Below are 21,976 nucleotides of genomic sequence, written 5' to 3'. Positions count from 1 at the left end.
GTGGAATGATTTCAAAGAGATAGTATTGACAGTAATTGAGAGGTATATACCACATAAATTAATAAGTGATGGTACTGCTCCCCCCATGGTACATGAAACGGGTCAGATTGCTGTTGCAGAAGCAATGAAAAAAGCATGCCAAATTTAAAAGAATGCAAAATTCCCAAGATTGGCAAAGTTTTGCATAATTTCAAAATAAAGCGCGTACTTTAGTGGAGCTGCTTTTAATAATTTCCACAACGAAACTCTGTCTTGGAATCTGGTATAAAACCCAAAGAGATTCTGGTCATACATAAAGCATAGCAGTGGCAAGACGCAGTCAATACCTTCACTGCGAGATAACAATGTTGAAGTCACTGATGACAGTGCCACTAAATCAGAGCTATTAAACATGGTTTTCCGAAACTCCTTTGCCAAAGAAGATGAAGTAAATATTCGTGAATTCCAATCAAGAACAACTGCCAAGATGAGAAACATAGAAGTAGATATGCTCGGTGTAGCAAAGCAGCTTGAATCACTTAATAAAGGCAAGGCCTCTGGTCCAGATTGTATACCAGTCAGGTTCCTTTCAGAGTATGCTGATACAATAGCTCCATATTTAGCGATTATATACAACTGATCGCTCACAGTAAGTTCCTTACATAAGACTGGAAAATTACTCGAGTCACACCAATACCCAAAAAGGGAAATATGAGTAATCTGCTGAATTACAGGCCCATATCACTAACGTCAATTTGCAGTAGGGTTTTGGAACATACACTGTGTTCAAACATTATGAATTACCTCAAAGAAAATGATTTATTGACACACAGTCAGCACACATTCAGAAAACATGGTTCTTGTGAAACACAACTAGCTCTTTATACACACGAAGTAATGAGTGCTATTGACAGGGGGTGTCAAATTGATTCCATATTTTTAGATTTCCAGAAGGCTTTTGACACCATTCCTCACAAGTGTCTTCGAACCAAAGTGCGTGCCTGTGGAATATCGCCTTAGTTGTGCGACTGGATTTGTGATTTCCTGTCAGAAAGGTCATAGTTCATAGTAATAGATGGAAAGTGATTGAGTTAAACAGAAGTAATATCCGGTGTTCCCCAGGGAAGTGTTATATCTATGTTACCAATACAGGAGACAATCTTAGTTGCCATCTTAGATTGTTTGCAGCTGATGCTGTCATTTACCATCTTGTAAAGTCATCAGATGACCAAAACAAATAGCAAAATGATTTAGATAAGATATCTGTATGGTGCATAAAGTGATAGTTGACCCTGAATAAAGAAAAGTGTGAAGTTATTCACATGAGTACTAAAAGAAAACTGCTAAATTTTGATTATGCGATAAGTCACACAAATCTGAAGGCTGTAAATTCAACTAAATACTTAGGGATTACAATTGCAAATAACCTAGATAACATAGATAATATGGTGGGTAGAGCAAACCAAAGACTACGATTGATTGGCAGAAAGAAGGTGCAACAGGTCTGCTAAAGAGACTTCTTACACCACTTTTGCCCATCCTATTCTGGAGTACTGCTGTACGGTGTGGGATCCGCATCAGGTGGGACTGATGGATGTCATCAAAAAAGTTCAATGAAGGGTGGCTCGCTTTGTACTATCGTGAAATAGGCGAGATAGTGACACAGTGACACAGATATGATACGTGAATTGGAGTGGCAATCATTAAAACAGAGGCGTTTTTCGTTGTGACAGGATCTTCTCCTGAAATTTCAATCATCAGTTTTCTCCTCCGATTGTGGAAACATTCTTTTGGCACCCACCTACATAGGGAGAAATGATCATCACGATAAAATTGGCTCGCACAGAAAAATTTAAATGGTCGTTTTTCCGACGCACCGTTCGAGAGTGGAACAGTAGGGAGACAGCTTGAAGGTGGTTCATTGGCCCCTCTGCCAGGCACTTTATTGTGAATAGCAGAGTAATCACGTAGGTGTCGTTGTAGACTATTATGTTACAGTATAATGCTAAGTTTCATGTTAATGAAATTTATCAGCTGTGAGTATAGATTCAGTCTATATTTTAATGTAATTAACAATATATGGAAAAGATGACATGTTGAGTTGCAAACAGTCACAATGAAAAGACACGCATTAGCTTTTAGCCATAGCGCAGAAGCACATACAGATACACATGCACATTCATTCACACGATGTGTCATCTTTATAGCGAGTAGCAATCTTGTCTTTTCCTTACATTGTTGATATTCCAACCTGTAGTTCCCATTGTTTTAGGGGAATTAGCCATGATAGTAGAAGGTAAGTAGATTATCTCCCAAAACGTACGCAGTGACAAATGCAAGCACTGTGGTACTTGTTCCAGCTCTTCCTCTGGAATGATTTATAGTTTTAAATCAGCGTCAGTTGAGCAATCATTATTTGGAAAAGGAGGGAAGTGTGGAGGCTGAGAACTGCAGAGGGAGACCAAGGCTCAGACACAGTGAGCAGGTTCAAATGGATGTAGATTGCTGTAGTTATGTAAAGATGAAGAGGCTTGAACAGGCTAGACCTGTGGAGAGCTGCATCAAATCAGTCATTATAGTAACAGTAGCAATAACAATAAAGTCAAGGTGACTGAAAAGCACCTAGTATATATTAATAACCATTTTGCATTGGGGCTTGAAAGGACGATTCCAAGCGACTCAAAAATTGGTAAATTGCAGCCTTGCCCCTGCTGTTTAACTGGTTATTTACGGAAAGAGCGATGACCTGTGAAAGCACACATCTGTCCTATCAGTCAGCTACGAAATTTTTTTCCAGTACTTTGGTAATGAGATAATGACTAACACACTCCTATAACACCCCACGTTGTATGCATGCTGTGGAATTTAGAGAATACCATCAAAATACTACTTCTGTTACTTTGTTCATTTAGATTATTCCATTCAACATGAAAAAGGTTTTTCCGCCCACCTCTTATGCTCCCTAATTCTTCTGTCTTTACACCCTCTTGTTTTGGCTTTAATTAGTTTTTTGTTTGCATTCTCGCTGTGATTTCTGTCAAATTTGTACTATTGAATCCTTTTCATTACCAACAATTTAATGTGATTAATACTTAGGAATCTGAATCTTCAGTGTTTTTCCTTTGTTACTTTCGAATCTTTTGTGCACTTTTATGATCTTTCTTGTTCAAAAGTCTGTACTGACTTTACATCTGACTGCATGTTCAGGGTGATAGATATTATTCTACTGAGCCAGGTGAAGCTGTAGTTGAAGAAGCTGTACTCTGGAAGAGCAGGATTAAAATCTCTTTCTGGCTATCCATATTTAGGTTTTCCACAGTTTCTGTAAATCATTTCCACCAAATTGCGTTGAGTTTCCTTTTTTAAGGCTGCAGCAAGATTCCTTTCTCCTTTTGCAGTCACTGCTATTGCTGTCTCTTATCATTTCGGTATTATGAAAATTTAAACTGTGTGCTTGCTTGAATTAAATGGTAACATGAATCTTCATACTAAATAAATGAAATAATTTACCTTTTCATCATTCGGCTTGGAATCTGCCTAGTATTATTCAGCCCTAGTAATTTCTATACATTTGAATGTAGTACACTTTTAATATTTACAATTAATCTCATTTAGAGGAACCATTCAGAATAATAATTTAATTTTCATTGTTCAATTTATTTCCAGCCTGTGCGGCCACAAACTCCTGTGACTCGGATGATAACAACAACGGCTTTGAGGCCTCAGTCGCCTGTTACGACTGCCACGACGACACTCCCTTCAACGATTACAACGCAAATAAGGGTACCTACTCCAACACTCCCTACTCCCCCACTTCACATTAGGCAACCCGTGCAGGTGCAGACAAAAACCCCAACTGCTATCCAACTGAGACCTCCACCTCCTGTGCAGATAAAAGCTGCAATACCCCACATTAAACCTCAGACAAATGCCTTTGTCAAACCTCCTACACCTTCTCTCTTGCCAAAACCTGTAGCAAAAGAAAAGGAGAAAAAATCATTCTCATCTGCAGGGTACACGTACGTATATGCTGATGCTTGCAATTTTCTCTACTGACAGTTTTTGTTGCCATATTTTCTTTCACATTATACAGTCAAATAGTTGCTAAGAGTGTCATGAAACGTCTTTTTCTGCAGAGGAGATGATGATATCAATGATGTAGCGGCAATGGGTGGTGTCAATCTGGCAGAAGAAACTCAGAGGATTCTGGGTTCAACTGAATTTGTTGGGACACAGATTCGTTCATGTAAAGATGAAATATTTTTACATGCAGCTCCTCTTCAGCAAAGAATCAGACAAATTGGTGAGACCCATTTATTATTTTCTGATCAGATGTAACTAACTATATTGAAGCAATCACTGCAAGTGCTGTTTATGTGATAACAACGTATCAAATGTTTTGATTTGTTTTTATGAAAGTTGCTCGTCATGGCTTAACGGAAGAGCCATCACCAGAAGTTGCAGCACTGATATCACATGCAACTCAGGAGAGGTTGAAAAACTTGATAGAAAAATTGTCCATTATTGCAGAGCATAGAATAGATGTTATTAAGGTAAATATATATTCACTTTCTTTTGTAACAAAATCGTTTTTATCTACTCAGTTCGTTAAACACTACTTTTTCTTTTGTTTAAAGATGGATCCGAGGTACGAGGTCACACAGGATGTTAAAGGACAGCTTAAGTTTCTGGAAGAATTAGATCGTGTAGAAAGGAAGAGACATGAAGAGCATGAACGGGAACTACTTTTAAGAGCTGCAAAGAGTAGATCAAAATCTGAAGATCCAGAGCAAGCTAAATTAAAAGCAAAAGCCAAAGAAGTATGTAATTGCTATTTTAGCTTTTTATATTTCTTTCACAGTCTGATAATATAATAATAACAATAATAATAATAATAATAATTGTTATTATTTACCACTACTACTAATACTACTGCTATTATTTTGAGGATACTAAAAGAACATATTAATTGTCATGCAGTTGGTTCCTTTTTGTTGAGCTTCCTGCAACAGTGCTCTACAGTTGATGCTTGAATTGTTAAGTACAGCGAAACCTCCCTTTTACACTTTTAAAGGGATTTTTTAAAAGTGATGTAAATTACTGAAAATGTAAATGGTGGAAAATTACTTTTTAAGCATGTACTTTATAATTTGTTAAAAAGCAATTTTATTAATTGTTCTGACCCTTAAATGAAACCTTTTATATGTTACATTTCGTGAAAATGTTTGCTCTTCACACCAAAAAAAACCAGAATTATAGTTTGTTTCAATTTTTTCTGGTGAATTTCTTCTTGCTGGTTTTCTAGTTCATAAATACCAGATGTTTCAAAATTATTATCAGCGTTTTAAGGATTTATTACTTTCAACTTACAGTTGTAAATAATACATCAGATGAAAGAGTAACAGATTAAAGAGTAACTCAAACAGTTTATCTTCCAAGTGTTCATTTTGATCACCATTTGTTACATGTCACACATCTAGTCGATAGACGAGTTCTCTCCAAACCTTGATCAGCATTTCTGGAGTAATTGTTGCAACAACTGCTTAAATCTCATTTTTTTAAGTGTTGTAGATCAACTGGTAGTAGAGGCACATACACATCATCCAAAGGCATCGTCCAAAGGTAAAAATCACATGATGTCATATAAGGTGAATGTGGACACCATGCAAAACAAGCTGTCATCTGATCCCTTGCAGCCAATCCTGCAGTGGGATACATTGTTTAACCAGTCAAGTGCTGAGATATACCAGCACCATCTTGCTGCCAAATAAAGTTATGTGGTTCAGTTTCTTCCAATTGATGAAGGAGCCATAGTTCTAGTGCGTCAAGTTAAGAAACACCAGTTACAGTTGCTTGACCAAGGGGATTTGCACATTATGTGTGTTCACTTTTCCACTTTGATGAAATACCGATTCATGCCCCTTTGTGACCAGCTAGTGAGAGACACTCTGCTCTCGATGAGCAACACAGCCTGTTAGCTGTAACCTACCCTCCTATTTAAAAGACACAAACCACCACCAACACTGTTCCTATATTAACAGCCCAAATGCCCATGGCCTTGCCACTGTAGAACCGTACCATTCCCAATGCCTCACACTCCAGTCCAGCATGGTCGACTATATCCTCATGCATAATTACCTCTCCTTTGAAGGCATCGTCTACAAACAAATCCATTGTTCAGTTATGGGCATCTGGATGGCACCATCCTATCCCAAACTACCATGTACCATCTAGAGGCAATACTTCCTGACCACCCAGAATCCCAAACCTCTCACCTGATTCAGATTAGTTGATGGCATGTTTGTGATCTGGTCAAAGGGTGAGGACCACCTACCCACATTCCTCTCATACCTCAACACCTTCTCCACCATTCGCTTCACCTGATCAACCTCAATCAGACCTTTTGCAAATATACTAAGGGTCCCCCGGAGGCCTTCACACACCGAAATTACCCTCCCAACCCTGTGAAGAAACAGATCTCCTGTCCCTTATCTCTCCAGTCACCCACCACCCCGCCTACATGCCCCGGGTCCAGGACCACTCGCCACATGATGCAGTATCACTCAGGACTGGAGCAACTGAATCACAATCTCTGACAGGGTTTCGACTACCATCCATTGCGTCCTAGAATGAGGACTATCATACCCACTATCCTCCCCACCCCTCCCACTGTGGTATTTCACTGCCCACTGAACCTAAGCAATACCCTTGTCCATCCCTACTCCACCCCTGCTCCCAGCCTCTTGTGTCATGGCTCTTCTCCCAGGAAGAGACTTAGAGTCAAGACCTGTCACGTACATCCCCTCACCACCGCCTATTCCAGTCCGGTCACAAGCATCACATACTCCATCTGAGGCAAGGCTACTTGTGAAAGCAGTCATGTTATCTGCAAGCTAAGGTGCAAACACAGAGCTGCTTTCTATGTGGGCATGACACCTAACAAGCAGTCTGTGTTGTGTGTTTGGCCAGTGACAAAATGTGGCCAAGAGCCAACCTGATCTCCCAATTGCTGAACATGGTGCCGAACACGATGTGCTTCATTTCAGTGACTGCTTCACAGCCTGCATCATCTCAGTCCTTCCTACCAACATGAGATTTTCTGAATTGCACAGGTGCAAACACTTCTGTAACCCCCCTTGGCCTTCCTGGCTTCAACCTTCATTAGTCCCTGCACCCACCCATCAAACTCCTGACTTCACACATCAGTCACCCCCCCCCCCCCCCCCCCTCGCCCTTCCTACTTCCCACAAGAATCGCATTTCTTACTTTAGAAGAATGGCTTTTGGCTGAAAGCTTAAATTTGCAGCAGTCTCTTTGTTGTGTCTGTCTGTGACTCAGTGTCTCCTTTATATGGCTAGTAGCAATCTATCCTTTTCATAATGTTGCCCTTATTGCATCCTGGACTTCCAGTATTTGTTTCTTTATCACTAATGTTTTCAAAGTAACACACATTTCAGCACATTTTTTCAACTGCCGTTAAGAAAAACCACTGATGTTACAAAAGCTCTTTCGTAGCATCAGTGGTTCATGCTAAAGGCACTGGAATTTCAAAACAAAACGAATAAAATTGTAGTTTGAGACAGAAACCACTAGGGCTCAAAAGGCATATGGACATAAGGTGTATCAATATAAAATTAAATTCATTTGTTTTGTGAGACACTTGCAGGACCAAATAATATAGGAAGATAATAGGTATAGTCTTTGATTCATTTAATGGATTTGCTTTGTGTTGTTGGGAGAAAAATTTACCAAGAGTTTCTTTCATATCTAGCACAAAGGAGACAGACATGTTTTCTCTAGTGTCAACAAATAGAAAACAAATTTTAGTCATGCCGAAGTTGCTGTAAAGGAGACATGCTACAGGGATCTGTTCAAGGTCTGTTGGTTTCCTTGATGGATATTGATATCCTGTCACTAATGTGGTAGATGAAAAAACAATATTCAGATGGCACTGTGAGAAACATGCAAAGTAAAGGATTTAGCATATGGGTAGTGGCTAAAATAAACCACTGACTTGCCCTAAGTTGACAATCATTTGAGTACAACAAAAGACATTGCATAAAATTTATGTTCCAGAACTCAATTAAGAGCAGAATTTACTATTGTAAAACAGTCAAATAATTAGTGAAATAAAATTTTTTGAAATTTTTTGGACTAAAGGTTGGTGCAAAGGTTTCTTGTTTCACATTTACATTAGGAGAGTTTAGAAAATTGCTAGTGTGGTCTTCACTACAAAAATATATCCAAATGTCGTGAACACTGATGTATTAAATCTTGTGTTCTTCTCTCTTTATCTCCTGTACTATCATATTTTGGGGCAACTCTACACATCCGCAAAGAACATGACTAGCTTAGAAAGGATCTGTGACACAGCCGTTTCTCTCTCTCTCTCTCTCTCTCTCTCACACTCACACACACACACACACACACACACACACACACACACACACACACGCACTCTGATGGAACTTCTGTATAATAATATGAACTCCTTCAAGAAGAACTGCAACATTCACTCGATGAAAACTAAGCAGAAGAATCATTTTCACTTATATTTTTCAGTTTTTCCCAGTGTATTTTCTGGAAGAAAAGTTATCAGGCAAATGGCCGTATTATGCCACAATCATCTGGCCATTCACCAGATAACTGGTTGGCCAGTTTGCATTTGGATAACACACCTTTAAATGTTGTACAGCAAGATGTGTACTAATCTGCTAAACTAAAGGTTTTCAAGTGACAAAAACTTTATTTTGTACAAGAGTTCCTTGCAATAATCTTGAGCATTTCAGTGTTACGTGTTATTTGTTTCTGTATAATATTGTCAATCATTTGTTTTTCACATAAAAATATTGTCTTTTTTTTGAATAATATGTAAATAGTAACTCCTTCAATGATGAATAATTTTGTCTCAGATGATTGAACAGTCTGTGAGAAAATAAAATAAAGAATCCACCACTGCCATATCATCGTGTTGATCCTGTGCAGTTGTTGACAAAGGAGTGGTGGTGGTGCATTGTTAATGAGGTACTAAATTTTATATGATAGTAGAGATTCTTGTTCAGAAGTGTCAAACTCTCAGAAATTTTCTGTGGAGTTTTACATTTTAGTTAATGAATCAAATAACCATTCATTGGGAATGAATAAGAGTGTTACACATAGAACTGCAAAATAGTATTGTCAATGTATAAAAACAGATGGTGGGTCATTGTGACATAGCAGTTAGTATCGTTAGCTACTAATCTAAAAGATCCAGGTTTGGTCTGAGGAGAAAAGGTAAAGGTTTTGCTTAAAAAGTAATGAGCTATCACAACTGAAGATTTCTAATGAAAGCAGTCACACTCAACTCATTTTCTTTTCTATCTGTTTTCTCAATTAAAAAAAAAAAATAAAGAAATAATCAGATGAATAATTTGATATGCTAGGATTTTGATTGTTAAAGGGACATCGAAAAATTTTAACAGCGTGAGAGTGAAATTTGTGTGGATTAGCAAAGTAAAATTATAACCAAACTTCTCGTCAAGTAGTAATAGTAACTGGAGTGATGAATGGATAACAAGAGTTAATGTTATTAATAGTTTTACGAATAGGAAATTTAATAATCAGAGTTGGTTACTACAACAATCAAATTGCTGGAATTTAATGGTGGTTGGTACCCATCAGGTTTGAAGTGAACAAGGGTGTAGAAAAGATGGAAGCTGTCAAGCCAAGTCCTTCATCAAAGTTAACATGCAACAGTAGTTGAGTCTGTGTATTTGCTAGCTCCCAAAGAACAAAACAATTTTCCCCCTTTCCTGTGTAGCCCTCAACTACTTAATGTTTGGTAAGTAGATATGTCTTCGTATGTGAAATTGGATCAAAAAGTAACAGGAAGTTTTTAATTTCACAGTCTTTATACATCTGATCTTCAAAAATTGTATATCTTGTTGGTACATATGTTCCTGATGTACGTATCTGTTTTCAGATGTTTGGAATATTTAGTTTATTGTTGACAGTTGAAAAGGTTAGACGTGTTTTCAAGTGCTTGGGAAATTTTTAGTTTAAAAAATGTTGTATCAAAGAAACTGCATTAAATTTTATGCGGAAAATGGAATAAAGTGCAGCATTGCATTCTAAATGTTGACTACGGCCTGTGTCTTTTGGCAGATCTACTACGAGAAGACAAGAGTGTACGAGTGATATAAATGTTTCAGAGAGGGTAGCGAAGACATTGAAGATAATGATTGCCCTGGATGCCCTAGCATATAAATTACTGAAAACAGTGTGAAAAAGTAAAGAAAATGCTTCTGGAAAATTGCCGAATGACCATTCTGGAAAATTACTGAATCACCATCAGAGAGGTTGCTGATGGTGTTGGCATATCCTTTGACTCGTGCCAAGTAACTTTTTGGATGTTTTGGGCATGAAATGTGTAGCAGCAAAGTTTGTTCCGAAATTGTTGAATTTTGACTAAAAACGATGACACACAGACATTGCTCAGGAATTGCTGAATGGAGCGATGATGAAACATGAGTCTATTGGTATGACATCGAAACTGAGGCGATTGCATCTTTCAACACGATTGAGCACCTGTTCATAAAACATGGCCTGTGGTGGAGTGATTACACGACAATAACATCCCTGTAATGGTCTGGCCTGCAGAGAGTCCTGACCTGAATCCTATAGAACACCTTTAGGATGTTTTGGAACGCCGACTTCGTGCCAGGCCTTACTGACCGACACCAATACCTCTCCTCAGTGCACCACTCTGTGCGGAATGGGCTGCCATTCCCCAAGAAACCTTCCAGCACCTGATTGAACGTATGCCTGCAAAAGTGGAAGCTGTCATCAAGGCTAAGGGTGGCCCAACACCGTATTGAATTCCAGCATTACCAATGGAGGGTGCCACAAACTTGTAAGTCATTTGCAGCCAGGTGTCCGGATACTAATGATCACATAGTGTATTTAATGTTGTGTACATGTATAAAAGCCTTAGACATCTTGCTGGCTTAGCAGGTGGTAATTTCAGAAACAATTGAATAATCATCAAAACCAAGTTGGTGTACCAGTAAATGAAAGAATATTTCAGAATAGAAATAAAATTACAGGAGGTACATACGTCAGTGATAAGAATCTCAGGCAACATAGCACTTATTGGCAAAGATCTGATGGAGCAGTTGGCTGGCATGGTCAACCTATTTATCTCCAAATTTTGGGTTAAATATTCATGAAACAAATACAAAATGATGAATAGTAGATAGGACAATACTAAATTCCCAAACAGTGAAATTGAGGATGACACCATTGAAGAATGTTAAAAATTATGGGGGCAAATATGAAAAATGAAGTGAAGATTAGAAGGAAGATATACTGAATACCCTTGCCAGAAGAAAAGGGAACTTAATTAATGCATTTGCAAAGACATTCATGGGTACTCAACTTTGCATTCAGAGGAGCATTAGAAGGAGCAAATGGAGACACAATCTAAGATAAGATTATATGAAGCATATTGTTGATGACACTGGATGTTAGAAGTATTTGGAGAAAGCAGTGTAGTAAGTGCTGGAGGATGAGATTAACCAATTTAGAATAATGATGACTGAAAAAGAAGGAAAGGGGATATGCATGGAAAGATCACTGAAAATTAACATTGAGAATGGCATTTAGATTAGGCACTAAAGGAAGTCAAGTAATTGAATGTAACTGTGAGATAGCTGTATTTCATAACTCCACAGGGTTGGGTATCTCATCTGTTACTGTGTATCGTTTGTCTTCCTTTCCCATGTAACTGAGGTTTCACTCTTAGCTTAGTATCTGATAAAATTTTCCCTTTGTTTAATATTTTTGACATTGGTAATCCTTTTTCCATGTTTCTTGTTTGCGACCATGGATGCTTAGAAATAGAAGCTTTTTCCTACTCTTTTGGTGTTGCTGAACTGTTGTGTGGGTGGTAAATGTAACTCTTCACCTGCTTGTATTTGCTTGAATTTCCCCATTTTTGACTGGATGTGAGATTGGACATCATTGAAGAGTGCATAGTGAATGTGCACCTTCAGAGAGTAGAAAGTAGGAAAAATTGAGCCGATTGGGGGAAGTGTTGGTACTTAAAAAAGCTGTCTTTGAAAAAATGTGTAGATATGCAAGACAAAACAGCTTGTGATCATATTGAGAATTTACTTGATTGCCTTCAAGTGATATCATGTTTCTTCGAGGAGTTACTCAATTTGCTTAGGCAATATCTACTTACAGTGGAATGTAGGACAAAACTGCGAATTATATTTGCACTGTTGTAAAAATGGATGACATGATGCAGTGGAATGTGTTATATCAGAAACCACATAATTACAGGGCTATTACAAATGATTGAAGCGATTTCATAAATTCACTGTAGCTCCATTCATTGACATATGGTCACGACACACTACAGATACTTAGAAAAACTCATAAAGTTTTGTTCGGCTGAAGCCGCACTTCAGGTTTCTGCCGCCAGAGCGCTCGAGAGCGCAGTGAGACAAAATGGCGACAGGAGCCGAGAAAGCATATGTCGTGCTTGAAATGCACTCACATCAGCCAGTCATAACAGTGCAGCGACACTTCAGGACGAAGTTCAACAAAGATCCACCAACTGCTAACTCCATTCGGCGATGGTATGCGCAGTTTAAAGCTTCTGGATGCCTCTGTAAGGGGAAATCAACGGGTCAGCCTGCAGTGAGTGAAGAAACGGTTGAACGCGTGCGGGCAAGTTTCACGCGTAGCCCGCGGAAGTCGACGAATAAAGCAAGCAGGGGGCGAAACGTACCACAGCCGACGGTTTGGAAAATCTTACGGAAAAGGCTAAAGCAGAAGCCTTACCGTTTACAATTGCTACAAGCCCTGACACCCGATGACAAAGTCAAACGCTTTGAATTTTCGGCGCGGTGGAGATCATGATCAGCAATTCATGTCGTGGCCTCCACACTCTCCCGACTTAACCCCATGCGATTTCCTTCTGTGGGGTTATGTTAAAGATTCAGTGTTTAAACCTCCTCTACCAAGAAACGTGCCAGAACTGCGAGCTCGCATCAACGATGCTTTCGAACTCATTGATGGGGATATGCTGCGCCGAGTGTGGGAGGAACTTGATTATCGGCTTGATGTCTGCCGAATCACTAAAGGGGCACATATCGAACATTTGTGAATGCCTAAAAAAACTTTTTGAGTTTTTGTATGTGTGTGCAAAGCATTGTGAAAATATCTCAAATAATAAAGTTATTGTAGAGCTGTGAAATCGCTTCAATCATTTGTAATAACCCTGTAGAATTTTTCGTAAGATGTTTTATGCCATGAAGGGACTTCTCTGAGATCAATGCACAGTGTCTGTAGAAATCATGCTCATCTGGTGTCTCACTTGAAAATATAAATCCTTGGAAAACTGTGATGACAGCAGAAACTGTAAATTGTTGACTTACATGCTTTCTGTTCCAATTAATAGGTGGAATCACAATGCTGTAGTGTAATACTTGCAGATGTGTAGGGTGTCAGAAAATGATATGCTTATGTCATAGTGTGAACTTTATTGTAAACTTCCACAGAGTGGTCTGTTTAGTTAAGAATATGCTATGCTGAAAGTGTGAAATTCGACATTTTTTTCACAATGCATCATCTTGCATCATATTCAGTTTGATTTTTTGAATATGGAGTTTAACTGATTGCAACATAATATTGGATAAATAATTTGTTGATTGGATTTCTTGATATATTTATTCTCATCATCAAATTTACTCATTTTTACAATAGCCCTGGAAATGTTGCCTCTATACACCAATGTTGATAAATGAGTAATTCCAGGGTGTATACGCCCTGGGGCAACTGAGAAATCTAGGAAAAACCCATGAATTTTTTCCTTCCACCAGGAAAAAACTGGGAGTTTTTCATTGTTATAGTTTTCAGTTAAATTTTTGCTATTTTGGTCACTAAGAACTGATACTCTACCAAAGAATTTTACTGTACCCCACAACTCCTGAATAAGACTCCACCAATAAAACATAAACGAGAGAAAAAACCAAAATAAAACTTAGTTACAAAGGAAATGCACCATTTACAGCAACAAAACACAGTGCACACACAAATGTCTGCCAACAGCAAAATTTGTGAAAGGCTTTAGGACAAAGAGTGCATTACTTCATAACAACAAACTGCTTCCGATGAATGTGATGTCACAACTGTTTGCATTAGTTTCGTTTCAGCACTTCCAGCGGGCTCTTGCACTTTCACAGTTGAGTCATGTATGAGCTTCTGGGTACTTGAAATGTGGCTGTTAGCTGCATGAGCAGTAGCAACAAGCAGCTAGAGGCTACCCGGCAAAATTTTTCTGGCATGCGCAAGCTGCCAAATTTGTGCATGCGGAGAACAGTCTGAGCTGTAGTGGGGAGTTGGGTTAGCTGCACGTGATCCATGTTTACGCATAGTAATTTGGCTGTTTCCTCATCATTTACAGTTCCCACATCAAATGAAAACAAAACAGATTTCTGTGGGATGGAGCTATCAAGTGAATTAAAATACATTCACATAATTATGGAAGTTGAAATTATGTTATTAGTTTCATTTTTCGGATTCTGTTTTATTTCCGTATTTTTGGCAGTCAAGCATTAACCACCCTGCAAAACAATAAAGTTATTTTTGTCGATTTGCTAAAGAAATTTGGTGTTTATTAATGTTTTCTGCAGAGGCAGTCAGTTTATTTGAAACAAAGTGCTTCATTCCACACAGTTGGCTAGTTTGCCATTTCAGGTGCACATTTTCATCTTCGGGCATGTATGGTGGTATGCCATAATAAAAACCAAACATGAGACAATACAGTACCTGTACTCCAAGAAAATTTTCACCCCAAAAACCACACTAAAAAGCTTAACATCAGTTTCCTGATATGAAAATATGCAGCTTACATGTTGCTGCATGTCTTAGATCTTCCCAAAATGATTTTTTTTCCCGGAAAGTCGTATGCTGATGTATAAAACCTTAACCATTCATAGGATTGATAACTTTTACTGTTCCAAGGGAAACTGTACTGTCACTTAACAGGGAGAAGGTGTATTTTCACCGAGGAAAAAGTCTGCTTTTAACCAGAAAATCCGGGAAAAATGTGGGGAATTTTTTTTCTTGTCAGTGTATGCATCCTGAATTCATTGAATTTTCAAACAAATTTTGTTCTTTAAGGCATTTTTTAAACTTTTAACATTTCTCATTCTTTGTATTGCACTAGTAATTGACATGCCACTACTTTACCATATCTTTGTATTGCATTAGTAATTGGCATGCTACTATTTTACCATATCTGTCAAAATTTTCTAACACTAGCAATAGTATCCACCAATTCTCACATCCTATTGCACTAGCTTTGCCCTCTTGAGGGCCAGAAGATTTAATTAAGAATTTTTGAAGTGCTTGGTCTGCCGACTTCATGATTTGTACAAATTAACACAAGAACACAAAAAATTAACGCAAGTAGTATTAGAACAGTACACTACCAGCACATGGTTTCTCTATTGTTGACAACTGTGGCACTGAATACTGCAGCAGCAAGACATTTATTACCACGGTTTCATTCTTGACTCCAACTCACAGCAGCAGCTGAGCTTCCTAGGCCTAAAATTTTGTGAATGGGAGTGGTACAGATTTTTTGTGTTGTCAGAGGGTGTGTCTTTATACTGAGTATCAAGAAGGCGTCACTCCATCAATTATATTCACAGTTATAAATATTCTTTACTTTCTGGAACAATGATATAAACACTTTAACGAAGTAATTGCAATATACAAATCATTTTCAGTTTGTTGATCTTCCGTTGGCAAATTTTGTATTTATTTATTTATTTATTTTTATTTAGATGCAAAGAGCCGAGATGGAAGAACTGCGACAGAGGGAAGCAAATCTCACAGCGCTACAGGCAATTGGACCAAGGAAGAAGCCCAGGTTGGAACTTGGCACTGGTGTTGGAAATTCAAGCCAGGTATTTCTTATTTATGATCTGTTATTAAAATCAGTTTTTTTAATTATCTTATTTGTTGATTTGTGTAATTTTTTTCCTTTTTTTCTCATGTAGAACATGATATGTAAACAATTGAGAAATCTTAAGTAATTTAGGAAGAGAAAGGCATTTATCTTTCTACCAAACCGGTTGCTAGAGTCTCTCTCTTTTAAAACTCAGTTTATATTATGTGGAAGTAAAGAAATGAACACCACCTGAAAGAAAATCCAAAGAAAAGACCAGAAGATGTGGTGCTAGGAAAAGGGAGAAGATTAGAATTTAATGTGCAATCGAGGATGATGACTTTAAAAATGAAGCCTAAATTCGGACTGGCTAAGGATAAGATAGAAAATCAGTCGAGTACTTTTCAAAAGATCATGTCTGTATTTGCCATAATCATTTAGAGTAATCACAGACAACCTAAATGTGAGTGGGAAAACAAAACATGAACCCTTCAGCTCTGAAGAGAAAGTCCAATGCCAGAAATACTACACTGCATTGCTGAGTTGTTGTTGGGCTAAAATTGATTGTAATGATAAAAGGATGGCAGTCACCATGTCAGAGAACAGTGGTTATTGAAAACTGAAAGATATATTAGTGGATACAAAGAGGACATGGAAATGAAAAGAAGATATCATCAATATAGTGAAGAGAGCAGAAAGACCAGGACATAAAATAAATAAATAAAATACAAACATAAAATGAATATGCAGCAGGTTGACCATAACAATCAAATGGTTTTAAACAAAATCCAAAGCAAAGATGCTTTGCATTTTTTGTTTTATGGGTGTTAGGCTATGGTCTAAGGCACATCTCTCTGTAATGTTTTGTCTTCCAATGCTGGAGATATCATCAACTGAACAGATTGTATTGTGTGATTAAAGGTGGTCTGGTTTATAAGTGCCAAACACTAGGAATCAAAGCTGAATATGGATTTCATAGTCCTCCTTCACAAGAAAAAGTAACCAGAGATGGACCAACAGCAAGGAAATGGTATGCACTTCGGAGACACAAGAGTATGCAAGAGGGAATGCCGCATGCAAAAGAAAGCATGGTTATATAATTGTTCATATAAAATAAACTCAAATCAGTTACAGCTTGACAATTGTACTTTATGAACATTCTTTTACGCAATGTTGTACTGAATACATAAAATATCTGAGACTTACTGATGAAAAACCTTTTCAGCTTAGTAATGTCCTCAGTAATGAATTTATCTCCAGTGCAGAATTTTTAAGTATAATTTTTAGGTATGAGCTGTTTTCTTGGTCTTTTTCTAAAGCTGCTGGTAGATTTGCGACTTAGTAGCAAACTTGTTGTATTATGTTCATCAGCAACCAAATATTGACATGAAATATGGATACCTGCTGTTACGAGTTATATATCTTGGCAGAGCATAGAAAAAATAAGTTCTGTTACTGTATTCTATATTGATTATTTAGAACTTTGTTCATGACATTCTATACACCATTTCAGCCATTCTTAGTCATACCCAAGACATAGGACTTCGAACTCCATATAATGAAACTGTGAAAGTTGTTTTTAATATAAGACCTCTGGTACATATTTATTTCTACACATACACAAATCTTTTCATAGGTCTCATGAGACTTTTTCCGTATTTAATAATAATAATGATGATGATGATGGTGATGATGTACTACTCACCAAACCAATATTAGAAGATGGTGAAGTGCAATTTCACCATGCACACAACAGGATAAAGCAAAAGTTCAATTGAATTTCCAATTATCGATTTCCTTCAATTGCATTCAGTTTGTGGAATTTCACAGTTGCGTTATTCCATTCAAATCATGTCACTAATCTTATTTGTGAGATAGTAAACATTGTGTATCAACACCATGCTGCTGTCTACCCCCGGTAGCTGGGTGGTCAGTACGACGGGAGGGGGGGGGGGGTTGTTTGTGTTGTCCTAATCATCATCATTTCATGGCCACTGATGCGTAAGTCACCGAAGTGACATCAAATCGAAAGACTTGCAGCTGGTAAATGGTCTACCTCGATGGGAGGCTCTAGTCACACGACATTTACATTTTCATGCTGTCATATGGACATAGACATTCTGAATTTGAAGCAATAATACTCTGTTCAAAATTACTTGAGCTGTGAAGGATGTAGTGGGTCGAGACACACAATGTAGACACAGCACACACTCAGCTAACTCCAACAGAGCTGCAGCTGCAGCCCTAACCCACAGTTGCGAAACCTATATCCCCAGCATTACAACACTTCCTGCTTGGTCTAGGCATCAGTTTCATGTAACTTACGATCCTGTGTGGTCATTTGTTGCATGCTATGTTTTTTCCCCTATTGTGTGATAGCAGGAATCCTTATTTTATGTGTTTTTACTGTTATTTGTTGTGTAATACTGAACTGTATCAGAAATAAGTTTGTGAAATGTTAAGAGTGGAAAAATTTCACATCACTCTTGTGGCTTATGGATTGCTATATGAGCTCAGTTGAGAGAAATGATTTTGCACATTATGTGCCTACTTCAAGAAAGGCAAGCTTTTTGTAATGGCTCATTTCTCTCCATTAAGAATGTGATTGAAAGAGCTACTGCATCTATAAATACAAACAAAAACACTTACGAAAATAGTCAAAGAAATGTCCAAGAAATAAAGATATGCTGGAAAATCCTCAAAGCTGGAAACTGAGGGGAAAACATTCTATGATATGCACATTATGTCTTTGTGTTTATGGTTACTACGGCAGAGAGGAAAACTCAAGGTAGTTGCACATCATCGCTTACAATTATATACAACCCCTGCTTTTGCTATGGGAAAAACCTTAACCACAAGCTGCTGCCAGGGAATGTCGACATTCTATGGTTGCTGATCAGAAAATTCAATAACAGGTTAATTATAAACCTAGCAACCTGTTTCACAAAATGAAACTCAGCTATCAATAGCTTAGCTCTGACGTACAAGTGGAGAATTATGAGTCAGTTTTAACTCCAATTATCTTGTGTTAAATATATTTTACAGAGTTCTTGTTTGGAACAGATGGAAAAAAAAAATTCTTAATATTTCATTGCCGCAGTGTGTCTTCTAGCCTAACTTCAATAATAAAAATTAAAAAAAAAAAAAAAAAACCCTCACTTGTCAAAACCTCCATAGTGTAATAAGGAAACACATTTTTGTAAACTTTCTGTATATCACATTAAAAATTTGTTCCTACAAATAAATCTATATACAAAATGAAACTCTAGAGGAGCACATCCAGAACACACTGATGCCAGTTCTATCTTTGTATGTTGATTACTTTGTGAGAGTTGAGTGAACACTTGAGTTGTGTGTGATATATGGCAACTCTCCTGTCCATATTCTCTTGCCTTGAAGTTCAAGTGTCAGTCATAAATTTATTTTAAGAAAGTATAGGCTTGATATTCCTCAGGGTTGTATCTCGTGTTCCTTGTTGGTTCAAACAAATATTAATAATCTTGTGCCTGAAATACCATTACTTTCAAATTCTTTGTTTATTTCTGGATGATAAAATATAGGGTAGTAATAGTAGTAATACTGTTATTAAAGGCACATATTTATCCATAATCAGATGGGTGAAACTCGACACATACAATTCACTAGTTCGAGGAGGGGCCCATCCTCTTTCAGTCGATGAATTCCAAGAAATAAACAGTGGTCAGGTATAAATTGGAAAATTTACACCCTGCAGTTATTGAAATTTATTGTTTTAACAGTATGCATCATATACGCAACCTGCCCAATTCTAAGCAGGTAGATGACCTGTTTAATTTCCTAGAACAGTGGTTGGCAAATCATGGCTTGTGAGCCACATGTGACTCTTTGGCCCCTTGAGTGTGGCTCTTCCAGAACATACCATGTGTGCCCTTGCACATGCGAGGGGTGTTTGAAAAGTCCGTACAAAGTCCGAGAGATGGCACCACCAGCGCATGTTGAGGTCATGTTTAGTTAGTAGCATCTTTGGAAAGAACGCACACCTAGCTTCAGCCATATTGGTCTATTTCTTTGGGTTTGGGATTTGTGTGAATCAAGGAAGTCGAGTGCTTGTCAAAAAATGGACGAAAAAAAATTTTGTGTGGTGGTTAAACATTTCTTTATGAAAGGCCAAACGCCTCAGAAGACTAAAGAGAAACTTGATAAACATTACGGTGACTCTGCACCTTCGATTAGAACAGTTTATAAGTGGTTTCAAAATTTTCGGAGTGGCCATATGTGCACAATGGATGCTGAACGTTCTGGACGCCCTATGGAGGTTAAGACTCCAGAAATCATTGATAAAATCCATGATATGGTGATGGATGACAGAAGAGTTAAGGTGCGTGAGATTGCTAGTGCTGTGGCCATCTTGGATGAATGGGTACATAATATTTTGCATAAACATGTGGACACGAGAAAGCTATCCGCAAGGTGAGTTCCATGATTGCTCACGCTTGACCAAAAACTGAATCGTGTGAAGTGCTGCAGCTGTTCAGGAAGAATCTGCAGACTTTAAGTGTCATTTCATCACTGTGGATGAATTATGGATACATTACTATACTCCTGAGTCCAAACAACAATTTAAACAATGGGTTACCAAGGGAGAATCTGCCCCAAAAAAGGCGATGACCATTCCTTCAGCCGGAAAGGTTATGGCGACTGTCTTTTGAGATTCGCAAGGTATATTCCTCATCGACACTCTGGAAAAGGGTTAAACTATTACAGGTGCATAGTATTCATTGTTATTGGACTGTTTGAAAACCAAGCTGCAAGAAAAATGCCGGCGATTGGACCGCAAAAAAGTCCTTTTCCATCACGACAATGTACCGGCACACACCTCAGCAGTTGTGGTTGCAAAATTAATGGAAATAGGATTCCAAATCGTTTCACATCTCCCCCCCCCCCCCCCCCCCCCCTCTCTATTCTCTAGACTTGGCTCTCTCGGACTACTATTTGTTCCCCAATTTGAAGAAATGGCTGGCGGGTCAAAGATTGTATTCAAACGAGGAGGTGATTGCAAGAAATAATAGCTATTTTGCAGACTTGGACAATTCCTATTATTCTGAAGGGATCAACTAAATAGAACAGTGTTGGATGAAGTGTATAAGTCTGAAAGGAGACTGTCAAAAAATAAAAAAGATTTACCCCAAACACGTAAGTAGTTTTTATTTTTGCACAGACTTTTCAAACACCCCTCGTACAATGTTATTGAAACTTCATGGTCCATGCAAGAAAGTCTAGAATTGTTGTGAAAATCTGCATGAAGATTTTCTGCTGGAACTAGGTACTTTGGTTATCAAGGGGAAAAGTTTTGAAATGTTTCCCTTCTTTATAACAGAAGTTAAAACATTTCTCCTTGAGAAGGCTGTTCACTATCCAGAATGGCCAATATTATCTTAGCTCATGGGGTGCCTTTCGGAACGTTTCCCTTTGCGCAAACACTCTTTATTTGTGAATTGTTAATACCAGCATACCATACACCACTTATCAGGAACTTGAACAGCGTACTTGGTTTGAAATCCGCGCTGAACAACTGTCTTAAATGCACTTCTGTCGTGCTTGATAGTATGTTAAGTTTCTGTTGAATAGTTGTCATCTTTGCACTGACAGCAGAAATGAAGGTCACGTGGCCAACACTCCTAGTGACCAAATGAAACTTCAGAGTTTCCTTCAGTCAACAACAGACAGAGCGTAGCTCTCCTTTTCTTCTTTGCAGAGTTTTCTATGTTGTTGTGGTATTCTTTTAGAATCACTCAGTAGAATTAACATTGATCGGACTGGATGCCAGTATGAATCAGTGTATGACAGAACACAGGATCAATAGTGTGTACCGTATTTACTTGAATCTAAGCCGCACTTTTTTTCTGGTTTTTGTGATCCAAAAAACCGCCTGCAGCTTAGAATCGAGTGCAAAGTAAGCGGAAGTTCTGAAAAATGTTGGTAGGTGCCACCACAACTAACTTCTGCCATCGAATATATGTAGTGCTACACAGGCATGCTTTGCAGGCACAAAGATAAATACTGGCGCCAAAACCT

At 38.0% G+C, this 21,976-nt stretch overlaps 1 protein-coding gene across 2 annotated transcripts in view; it reads left to right on the top strand.

The window, feature by feature from the left end:
• The window catches only part of LOC124612096 (transcription initiation factor TFIID subunit 4), a 196,314-nt gene that overhangs the window by 116,215 nt on the left and 58,123 nt on the right, over positions 1-21,976 (top strand). For both annotated transcript variants that reach the window (XM_047140301.1, XM_047140300.1), the window contains 5 exons: positions 3,646-3,998; positions 4,116-4,282; positions 4,399-4,532; positions 4,617-4,799; positions 15,819-15,941. In XM_047140301.1, coding sequence (XP_046996257.1) covers positions 3,646-3,998; positions 4,116-4,282; positions 4,399-4,532; positions 4,617-4,799; positions 15,819-15,941 — 960 coding nt within the window. The remainder of the gene's footprint in view (positions 1-3,645; positions 3,999-4,115; positions 4,283-4,398; positions 4,533-4,616; positions 4,800-15,818; positions 15,942-21,976) is intronic.

Source organism: Schistocerca americana, chromosome 1, assembly GCF_021461395.2.
Source record: "Schistocerca americana isolate TAMUIC-IGC-003095 chromosome 1, iqSchAmer2.1, whole genome shotgun sequence".
Classification (NCBI taxonomy): Eukaryota; Metazoa; Arthropoda; class Insecta; order Orthoptera; family Acrididae; genus Schistocerca; species Schistocerca americana.
The sequence above is the reverse complement of the archived record's forward strand: the minus strand, read 5'-3'. Positions and strand labels throughout refer to the sequence as shown.